The sequence below is a fragment of the Thunnus maccoyii genome, chromosome 18, assembly GCF_910596095.1.
Source record: "Thunnus maccoyii chromosome 18, fThuMac1.1, whole genome shotgun sequence".
NCBI classification, from domain to species: Eukaryota; Metazoa; Chordata; class Actinopteri; order Scombriformes; family Scombridae; genus Thunnus; species Thunnus maccoyii.
In genome coordinates this window covers 19634706-19646219 of record NC_056550.1, presented here as the reverse complement: position 1 = coordinate 19646219, position 11514 = coordinate 19634706, and the positions used below count along the sequence as shown (strand labels likewise).

At 40.1% G+C, this 11514-nt stretch overlaps 1 protein-coding gene across 3 annotated transcripts; it reads left to right on the top strand.

Moving 5' to 3' along the window:
• The first annotated feature begins 775 nt into the window (after positions 1–775).
• On the top strand, positions 776–9978 carry gper1 (G protein-coupled estrogen receptor 1). Of its 3 annotated transcripts, XM_042393078.1 has the most exons (4): positions 776–1037; positions 1925–2321; positions 5561–5685; positions 6994–9978. In XM_042393078.1, the coding sequence occupies exon 4, from the start codon at positions 7397–7399 to the stop codon at positions 8498–8500; it is 1104 nt and encodes a 367-aa protein (XP_042249012.1). In that variant the 5' UTR covers positions 776–1037; positions 1925–2321; positions 5561–5685; positions 6994–7396; the 3' UTR covers positions 8501–9978. The 3 variants fall into 3 exon arrangements, with proteins under 3 accessions (XP_042249012.1, XP_042249013.1, XP_042249014.1); XM_042393079.1 differs by lacking the exon at positions 776–1037 and having other exon boundaries at positions 1904–2321; XM_042393080.1 differs by lacking the exons at positions 776–1037; positions 1925–2321 and having other exon boundaries at positions 5337–5685.
• Positions 9979–11514: the final 1536 nt, after the last annotated feature.

Genomic DNA, 11514 nt, shown 5'->3' with positions numbered 1-11514 from the left:
GCATTCCTGGCATTTGGGGAATTGTTGAGTCTTCTGAGGGTCTAGTCCAATACTGCTGCCATTCTCAGTGGAAAACAATGTTGTGTAGGCTACGTCTGGTAACGCTGCACACTGAGCGCTGTGTGACTGCCTGCAACGAGGAACTGGTGCAAAAAGCACTGCAACAGGAAGCTAGCAGGAGTGAGATGATGAGGTGATGGATCACACCATCAAAATCTTTATAATTAGATGGGTTCAAATTAAATCTCAACAGGTAAGGTGCCATATGGCGGAGAAGAGTATTCATAATCATTCATTATTCATCAGCTCTTGTCAACTATTACACTGTTTATTTCTTACAGTTAGACCCAGCAACAGTAACAACATAAGGTTGCACAACAGTGTATGTATTCATAAAACCCAAGAGCCAAAACACAAATAGATCCAGCAGGAGGAGGTCTTGAATTATATGTACTACATCTGGAAATGATATGATAATGGAGTGAATTGAACGTGGTTGTCATGGTTGCTGTTTCCCCCTTCTGAAGAAAGGAGTTTCATGGGGCTTTCACTTGACTCTGTTAGCTTAAACAAAAAAAACAAACCATCAGTCAACAAGTGTAGTTACCATCTGTATTTATGCCTTGCTTTTGGTTTTTACAGTACAGAATAATAAGCTAATTACGCAAAGGGATTTTGTTTTTCTTATATGAAACACAGCTGAAGAAATATCAATATTAGACATCAATAGCCTGAAGTCACACTTTCTACATGGCCCCAAAATGCGCTAATCACAAAAGCTAATCAACCAAATTTTACTAAACGTTTGCTACAATTTTACTTAACATGCCAACTTTTTTATCACTACACTTACATTCACTTAGCAGACGCCTTTGCCCAAACTAAGCGACATACAAAGGAGGTAAAATCTGAGCTACAGTAGATCAAGAAACTGACACAAATGCCACAAGATTGGAGGTGAATGACATAAGACAGAATACTAAAGAGATAGACTGAGAAGGAGGGAGAGACAGTGAGAGAAAGGGCATATTAGCTAGGTGAGTATCGGTAATTTTGAACCAGGTAAGTCTTCAAGGTAGCAAAAGGGTTGATTCTTAAACTCTTAACATTATAAAAACTCACAAAAAATAATCTGTATGAACTAAGTGAACCGTGTGTAAAACAACAGGTTTCATTGTTTTCCTCAGGTTGCGTTAAGTCGAAGTGTACCAGGAAAAGCTCTTAACTGAACAAGCATCTGTCTGGGAATGGGGGGTAACGCTGACCTAGCACAGTTTTTTAATGTGCTACATTAGTCTTAATGTTGTTTTTCTCCTTTAGAGGTTCAGCCAGACCAAAAGTATGAGGGTCAACTTCAGTCGCACATAACAGCATCGAGCATCAGACCACCTATGTAGTCAGAACATTTGGCTTGTGGCTTTAAATGTTTCATTTGGCTGTCAACCAGATTTCACACAAAAACCGTAGGACCACCGCTGTTTTTCTTATTGCGGACTGCAGAATATAAAGACGAGAACAAGATGAGACAAGTTACAGTGAGCGTTTTGGAAAAGAGTGTCAGACAGGGGGGACAGCAGTACAATAAAAACCATGTATCCTTGAACCAACCAACAGGAGAGTGAAAGTGTCAGAGCCTGAGGGCTACAACAATACTTCTGCAACCAAACTAACAATGAACACGAAATCAAATACAATAGGTTGGGGATTTGGGGAGCACAGACAGGACAGAGAACAAGGAGAATGATTGAATGCAAAGAACCAGATCAAATAGAAAAGACCACGTGCTGCAATCCCAGACTGGCTTTGATCCCAAGTTTGGATTTAAATGCGAGCAATAAAACAAACTGGACTGACTGGTGTCTTGTATCTAGAACTTTTTTCCTGCAATTGGTGAAGAGTATAATTTATCTATATGTCTTTTCAGATGTGGCTGATGCTGTCCTTGACCTACTTTGAAAGTTACTACCATAATGATTCCCACAGAACAGAGCAGAGACTTCAGGAAGGAACCTTCGTCTTTGACCCACCACATCACTTCAGGTCTGGAGAGACAAGTGGAGCAGGGCAGATGCTTGAAAAACAATCCGCCCTTCCTCCCCTGCCAATCTTGTTCTTCAGCTTTTCCTCTTAAAAAAAAAGGGGAGTGGAGAATTTAAAAAAAAAAAATTAAATATACTAACAATGAAATCCCAGCATCAGCTAAATATCAAACCCGGCTCTGGAAGCGCTGCAGAGGAGCTGGGCTGTGCAGGATGTTCCATTCAGAGGTTGTGGTTGTGGCTGTGGGAGATGTTGGATGGAGCCAACAGCACATCAGATTGGTAAGTGGAGGCAGATGAGGCTGTTGTACCCTCCCTCTTCCAGACCTCCCACTTTCACTACCCCAACCACAAGCAGTTAAACCCCACAACTTCCCATTAACAACACTGGTAATGCTGTCTTGTTCATTAGATGTCACCATGAAGTATTGTTGTTCTTTCTTTCATGGTAAGCCTCTCTTTCATACAAGGAAACAATAGAGTTATTATAATTATATGTTTTCACAGCTAAGGAAGGATTTCTTGGTTAACATAATTATAAAAAAACAGCAACCAAAGTATTCACTTAACTTCTATAATTGAATTTGTGACATGGATAACATTGTCTAAGTTTCAAAATACAAAATTCAGCATGACACCCTCACCTGTTAATGTATTGTTGGTGCCAAAAATTAATTTCATAAACCTCCCTCTGTATCACATCAGTCATTTGTCTGATTCTGGTTCAGCATGTGCTTCTGACATTCATATTTTCTCCATCTTTCCATCTTGCCAGACGGTATTCACAGTTTATGCCAGTGGGCCACCCAGTGGACATAAATTGGGAGTGCATCCTCTCCCAAAACTCTCAGCAAATTAATCCAGTTGGAAAATCCAGTTGAAGGCAATAGCTGAAGCAAAATCTCCTAAGTGATCATAAAAAAAGCAAAATCTGAAGGCAGGAAATGGCAAGCTTACTTGTTTCAGCCATGTTAATGACAGCAAAAGACATAAAGCAGAACAACCAGTCACTATAAATAAGTTTGCTACAACATGTGTCACCACTTCTTCAAGTGGTTCACATCAACCTTTTCCATCACACATCATTTCAGCGATTGTTAGCACAGACAAGAAGCTTTTTCTGACAAGAAGCTGGTCTTGGAGGAACATTTTCCAGATGAAACTCACTGTTTATTTTACCTTATGTTACCGTACTTAATTCGTTCCTTCCTTGGACGTGTTTCATAATCTGGAGAAATCCTACTATCAGTCAGTGTCACGACTCCTATTTTAAACCTTTTGTGGTGTCTTTAGATACAGTAGGGTTATGACAGGATATGCACCAAGAGTGCTCTCTACTGGGCTTCGAACAGTGGTATCACACATGAAGTTTATTTCACTGTGTGTCTAAGATCTGTTTTCACCAAAGGTAGAACAAATATAACCTATTCTACCCACTCTGCTTAAAGGGCTGTGTTTGAGTAATGCTCCCTCATTTCACATCAACCATAAGACTCTCCTTCTTTTCTTCCTCCCCTCTTCCCTTCCCTCTTTGACAGCCTCGAGCATCTTTCCGATAGACTGACCTCTACATTGCCACTTTGCCCTTATCTGTGTGAAGTCATGTGGAATGAATAACAGAGATTTCAGGTAGCTGAGAGAAAATCACACAAATCGGGCTTTCTGTATGACCTCTCAGACTTTATGTTCTCTTCTTTCTTCATCTCAGCTGTTGAATCGACTTTCCACCACGACTAAAATCCTCTGCCTCTAAGCCATGGAAACCGTTCTCTGCTGTGTCGTCTCTTATCAAAAACCAAAACAGAACAATAGAACAGCCTACAGCCATACTGTCAAGCACACAGACAGGACTGAGCACAGGCAAGATATCAACTCATGATTTGCAAGATAGCACAAGCATCACATAGGCTATTTAGCTTGTTGATTTGAAGCTGTGACACTCATCATCTCAGCTGCTGATATAATACAATGATTACTGATGATTATTTATCAAAAGAAATTTACCAAAGCAACATGATTGGTCTGTTGGCAGGTAAGCTAGCTAAATGAGCAGCAGAGCAAACCAGTGTGCAGGGCATTGATACAAGCCTGTTTTTTTAACTCACCACCTCCTATAAACCCAAAATTGTATCCCATCTCACCAGGAACTCTCTTTTGTGGTATGAGCTGAGCTGCCACTTGTTGTCTTTACTAGACCTGCTTTGTCTTCAAACTCCGGATATGCACTCACTCCACTAGCTGTATAATATTCAAAGCCCTGGAGCTGGTGCACAGGGCTGCCAAAAGAGCTGCAACCCCATACCTCTAGGCGATGATCCCGCCTTTGGCCTTGACTCTTCTCCCTCTGACTGTCCGTGGATGAAATGATCTTTCACCGCTTTGTGAAAACCTCAGTCACATGCTGTCTTTTAGAACAAACTGAAAATCAATGTTATCATAAAATGCCTTTTGCTGTCTTCCCTCCTTGTTTCTTCTGCTTCCATTTAATCCTTAAAATTCTTCATTACATACCTCTCTTCTAAATGATTTAATCTCATTTTATAAGAGGAATCCACCCATTCAAGCAACATTAAGCCCATAATAAGGGAAACATGTCAGAAAGCAACATCTGGTCTGTACTGAGCAATTTAGAAACACTGAAAGTTATTTCCCCAACCTGCTGGACATCATTGTGCTGCATATTGATAGTTGTTTATTCTAAAATGATATGGTTTTATAGTTTTTTTAGTGTGATGCTGTCTGTTCATCATATATACAGTATATATAGCTCTGTTGTAGCAGATGATTAATGTATGTCTGCAATTATTGCAGACATCTGCAGTTAATGCATCCCAGCTGTCAAAGAGACACTACAGCACCCAATACCACATCAAATAGGTCTCCATACTCACAGTTTGAACACATAACATAGATTAGTTCAAATTATGTTAATGTTACTCCTCCTCTTTGTTCCCAGGAGCAAAGAGTCTGTTCTGTGTCCCCTTTATTGAGAGTGATGGCTCCCGGTCAGGGGGAAAATATTTTAAGCCTCTTCTGAATGTAATTGTAATATTGAGAATGAACATAAAAGGAGCAATGATCAGTGTCTTATGTTGCGTATGGGAATCAATAATCAATACAAAACAGTAGGTAAACATTTTTTTCTGTTTTTAATCAATGGAAAAAAATAAAGGTCCTGTGCAACGTGTTTACACGACCCTTAAGACTAAAAGCTAGACCACCCAGGTGAACAAATACTGCAAAAAAATATATAAGTGGTTTCCATAACAACACAACCCGGTCAAGGCAAGCGTCACACTGTATTTATTTGCTATCCAAACTTTCCCTTGTGTTAAAATCAGCAGTCAGTCAGTTCAGTTCCTGGATCTTTTTAGATGCTCGGCAGACACCTGGAATCATAGATCGAGGGGGGGGGGAGAAAAGACGCGGAGAAAAGGGAATCTGATCAAGCATGGTGACAAACCATGGGTGACAGATCTTCTCTTGCCTTTCTGTCTCTCCCACCCTCCTCTCCTCTCCAGACAGGGTTGGGCCAAACAGCAGGTGGTGCAGAAGAGAAGCCCGGACATGGGATGTACAAATCTCTGGCTCTCTGACTTCTGCACAGGACAAGCATGGAGAAGCAACAAATCCCAAATTTTAAAAAGTAAGTGATGTTTTTGATCACCACATCTTTGTTACTATTGCTGGTTATTGTAGAGTGCTTTATGTGCTATATAGTAATTTCAAGTTGTATCTTTAAAAACAGGACATTTTGCAGTTAAATTATATGTTATACACTAAATATACGGCATGCATTCATTAATTTTCAGTCAATATGTCGGCCGCTCAGTTTCACTGTATATCAGGCATTCCCTCATGTCAAGTGAATCCAGTTGCATAATGCTTTGTATATTATGTCATCAAGTAGCTCTTTATCTTGCTCCATTACATGTCATGATTTTTTTTTTAAGAGAGCCTTTACATAATCTCAGGTCTGCAGATCAAAATGCGCTCAAGACAGAAGAACTGTTTCAAAAGTCTTTCAATCTCTTCCAAAATATAAGATACGATCTTTGAGGTATTAACTCAGGATTCAGAAATAAACTATGCGAGCTTGGATAGGTCGTAAAACCAATTTAGCTAATTCCTTTTATGGAACTAGCGATGGAATTTATGGGATTTTGTTCTCTCCATAAAAACTACCGTGAAAAGGAAAGTCTGTACGCTGCTAATGCTTTGATATTGATAATTCATTGGAGAGTATGGTTTAAAGAGTGCTGTGACTGCTGTGAAGACTACTGTTAATAACAATGCATTAATATTGCAGTGTTTCCTCTGGTGTGAATAAAACCCTAAGGGCTGTGAATGTTTGCTAAAGGTCATGTTTGTCAAACAGGATACAGTCTTTCTATCACAGGGGAAAGTCTACATGAAATTTTGGGCCTGAAAATGGTCCACAAAGGAAGAAGGTAGTCACTAAGGTATATAGCAAAAAAGCCTGCAGTGAATAGATATTGTGTTATACACATTCAAAGATATATCACAAAACCTGAGAGTGAGTGCCATCAAAACACACACAGAGGTTTGTTAAACGTTAATGACGAATATTTTTTCATCTCATCACCAATTAATAATCAGCATGTCTGGACAAACTAGTTGGAGTGAGCTCAGATTGGCTGAGGATTTTAAAGGAGGATTTCAATGCATCTGTTTAAGTGTGAAGTTTGAATTTTAATGTGCTTACTTTGTTGTCTGCCATCCATTTTAGACCCCTTAAAACTATTCACCAAATGGACTTATGCCATTTCCATATCTGATTTTGAATAGGAAGTTTTTGTTAATAAGTAAAACCAGCACTCCGCTGCTTCTATATTTTAATTTAAGTGCACTTAAGATTGCTTTTGTTCCAAGTCTTTGCGCCTAATTGTCTTCCATGTTCAGATTTTTTTTTTCTCTTCTCTCCACTCCACAGCTCGGGTGTCACAGCAATAGCGTCTCTGGCCTGGGCTCGCTGAATAAAGATGCACATGGACTCGGAGAGACAAAGCAGCACTCAAATCAGATGACTCAAAAGAGGAGAAAGGAAAGCCACCCTCTAATCTCAGGTCCGCAGTTTGAAGAATCTGGACGATGTGAGTCATCAGATTACAAAGGCCAAAGGCAATTTTAAGACATGGAGGTGCTTCTGTTTTATGTCTGGAATCTATTGGTAGATGAACTTTGATGTCAACATGGGGTCAAAACTACCATAAACATTTTGATCCACTCACCTGACCTCTGTCAGCATGCCAACACAGTATAGATGATTCCCCCTTTAGAGAGACATAAATGGGAACTAACACGGTTTAATGATGTAGCAGCTACAGGTGACTTGCATGGTGCCTATGATTCAAGACAGTTCAACCACAGTAAGTATGGAAGTGCAGACAACCTCTATGCTCTGGATATATGTTAACAGCACAGAACAACTGAACACTTCATATGAGTACAACACTACGGATTTGATTGAAAACTCAGACAAATACCAATCTTACGTTATTGGTCTCTTCCTGTCCTGCCTGTACACCATCCTCCTCTTTCCAATTGGATTTATTGGTAACATCTTAATCCTGGTGGTGAACTTGAACCATAGAGAGAAGATGACCATCCCCGACCTTTACTTTGTGAACCTGGCTGTGGCTGACCTCATCCTGGTGGCAGATTCCCTCATTGAGGTCTTCAATCTGAACGAGAAGTATTACGACTATGCTGTCCTTTGCACCTTCATGTCCCTTTTCCTGCAGGTCAACATGTACAGCAGCATCTTCTTTCTCACATGGATGAGCTTTGACCGGTACATTGCCTTGGCAAGCTCAATGAGCAGCAGCCCACTGAGGACTATGCAGCATGCCAAGCTCAGCTGTGGCCTCATCTGGATGGCTTCCATCCTGGCCACCCTTCTTCCCTTCACCATTGTGCAGACCCAGCACAGGGGTGAGGTGCACTTCTGCTTTGCCAACGTCTTTGAAATTCAGTGGCTGGAGGTAACCATTGGCTTTTTGGTGCCCTTCTCCATCATTGGTCTATGCTACTCTCTGATTGGGCGCATCCTCATGAGGGCCCAGAAGCACCGAGGATTGTGGCCACGGCGGCAGAAAGCCCTGCGTATGATCGTGGTGGTGGTTCTGGTGTTCTTCATCTGCTGGCTGCCAGAGAACGTCTTCATCAGCATCCAGCTGCTGCAGGGCACAGCTGACCCATCCCGGAGGACTGCTACCACCCTGTGGCACGACTACCCGCTCACAGGCCACATTGTTAACCTGGCAGCGTTCTCCAACAGCTGCCTCAACCCCATTATCTACAGCTTTCTAGGAGAAACCTTCAGGGACAAGTTGCGTCTCTTCATTAAGCAGAAGGCCAGCTGGTCAGTAGTCAACCGCTTCTGCCACCACCGCCTTGATTTACACCTCCATGTCAGGAGCGAAGTGTCAGAGGTGTAACTGCTAAGAAGAGGGACAACTGTTGAGAACCAGTCCACAAATTATACTATTCTTAATATCAAAGTGATATATCACCCAGTGTGAAATATTACCTCAGCTTTCTTCAGCTGTTTAGCTTTGCATCATAGTTGTGCCAGTGTCTCCATTAACCTGCTCACTTTCTGAACAAAAATACTAAAGCACCAAGAATGTACACAGGTTGGAAATAACTTAATGTGTGTATCTTTGTAGTAGATGACAAATTCACATACAGTACTCAAAAGCTATTTTCACCCAATGTTAATCCCAACGTTGGATTGTTTTCCTTATGTGTATTTGGTGTTATTTCTTCACAAAGTTAGTTGGGTGGCAAAGCAAGTGAGACGTCAGCATATAACCTTGAGGTACAGCCAATGGGCAAAGGTAACGTATAAATAGATGAGTCTCAGAAGAGCTTCTGTGAAACATTTTTTATTGTGTGACCCATAAAACAAATCTTCAAGAATATGTTCAGGCTTTGTAAGAACATGCAACAATAGCAAAAGGGCTGAATCACAGAGTAAATAATGTGTCAAATTGAATCAGGCTATCTGTTTTGAGCTGGAGGAGAAGGATCATTTCAGTTAAAACCTACAGTACATGTACATATCAAGCAGTAAAGCAATGTCAAAAAATGTAATAACAGATAAGGACATCACAATTGGGCAACAAAATAGAGGACACCACAAGGAGCATTGACTTGCTTTTCACTGTCCCCGTCTAAAATATTACTGTACCCCTTGTTTTGTGCTTATCAGCTAACCCTTTTTTTTCTTCTTTCGTATGTACAGCTTAATATTCATTGGACAATGCAAACAAATGTTCACAAATTTTGTTTTATTTTTAGAAATAAATAAATTGTTACACTTTTCCAGGAATATGAAGAAGAAGTTTCTGATTCTAATCAACAAATGTGTTTCTTAGACTTCAAAGACCAAACAGCCTTTAAAATAACCAGTCTTGTTCATGTCTTCACGTATTCCATGGAATAAATAAAGGGTTATTTAGCCTTATGCTGAATGTATTTATCACAGTCAACCTATGAGGTGGGTCAAACGCATATAAGATACTTTTTTTATGGGGGTTGATTCCCCAAAAATGATGGCAGAGTATTTATATGGCAGCAAATGTAGGATTCAGTGAGTGCTCAGTTCAAATATGGCTGCAATTCACCCGAGCTATTACCCTACTTGTCAGTTCCTGTTAGCATGACGTTAGAGCAAAGAGGCAGGTGTTGTTTTGCCAGGAGAGGAAGAGACTGGGTAAACACATCATTCAGTGTCGAAAACAAGAAGCATCTTCAGTCTTTTGTTCGCTCCTGTCTTTAACATACATTACGTTGATGAATGACAATGACCAACACTTGAGAAAAGTAATGGGCTCTTGTAACAAATTTTCTGTCAAAACATACTTCATCTGCAAATTTGTGGCTGGTTTTACATCCTTTGCTATAATTGTGAGCTGATTCACCTCCTTTTTTATTATTAAATCAATACAAATACTAAAATCAAACAATTAGAACAGCTATTTCCATACCAGACTCATTATGATCACTAGACTTGTGGATCCTCTTAAAATATATCATCACTTACAATCTGATAAAATGCTTGACAGAGCAGACACACCTTGATTACAGGTTAATGTAAAACAGATTACCAGGCTACACAGGTGCAGCTTAAAAATTTTGAATTATATCCCACCAAAGGCTTGATAACAGAGCTTCCATGATAACCTGTCATAAAGTGTTATGGCCTCTTTGTTTGTTGATCTGTCAGAGCAAACATTTTAAATTCTACGTTGTTTTCTTAATCATGCTTACAGCGATCTACATAATATGAAATGTAACATAGATTACAGACTATTCCCTCTGTTATTTGCATTTTTGCAAAAACAAACACTGCATGTACTACAGGTTCAGTGCATTAGAGGCAAAAGAGGCAAATGGATGTATCATGTTGCACTGACAATAAGCATACAGGAAATTTTCATACCGAGTATGAAAATTGTACAAGCGTATATAAAATGTGTGTATTGCCAGCCTGTGGTGCGCCTGAGCTGTGTTTTTACATCAGGCAGCCAGAGATAATGGCGTGACTGGGAAAAACAGGAGCCCAAACCACAAACTGTTATTCCAGCTGTATCAGTCCCAGTAGCCTGGGAAAGCAGCGCTGGGGATTGTTTGAATGATTGTTTATTAGAGGTCTCCAAAAATGCAAAACTTGTTGTTGTGCTACATGACACTAAAGATTCTCTTGTATGAAATTTCCACCACACAGTTCTTTGTTCTGTATCCTCATTGTACAGGTAAATATTCCTACTTTTCACAGTTTCGTCTGTAAAAAAAAAAAAAAAATAGTTTACCTCAACAAAGACAGGTTTTAGTGTGGCTCATACTATAGATTTGTATATCATATGCGGCTGTAAACAGCACATGAGAGCACAGAGGGCACCAAGACAGGAAGACAGGCGAGTAATAATGCAATGAGTGCTGTCAAGTTCATTGATATAAACAAGCAACACCTAGACACCAGAGCCAAGACCCTCCAAGTTCATCCCCAAGGGAAAGGCAAAGGATCATCTTTACATCACACATACAAGCACACACATTCAAGATGCTGTGAGAAGAGGTTGACAGCGGACTGTGTGTACAGCTGAGACTACTGAGTAAGGTTAAAGGTTTGCGGTGGCTGACGTCACAGAAAGGAAAAAGGGTGTGACTTTTCCCCTTGCTTACAGTCGTCATACTTCCTCTGAATGATGCCGGATTAAACAGCAAAAATCCATCTGATAATAGACTAAATACAACAGCTTTAGGTTATTCTTGTATAATATTGGGATGCTAATTCCAAATGGTGTTCAGACAGCAAAATTATGTAATCTAGAGACAAATTCTGGAGCATGTTTACTGTCTGAATGGGATAAAAAACACTGGTTTTATCATTGTATCCCTGCAAGTACAAATATATACAGAGCCCATTTATTACCAGTTTATTAGC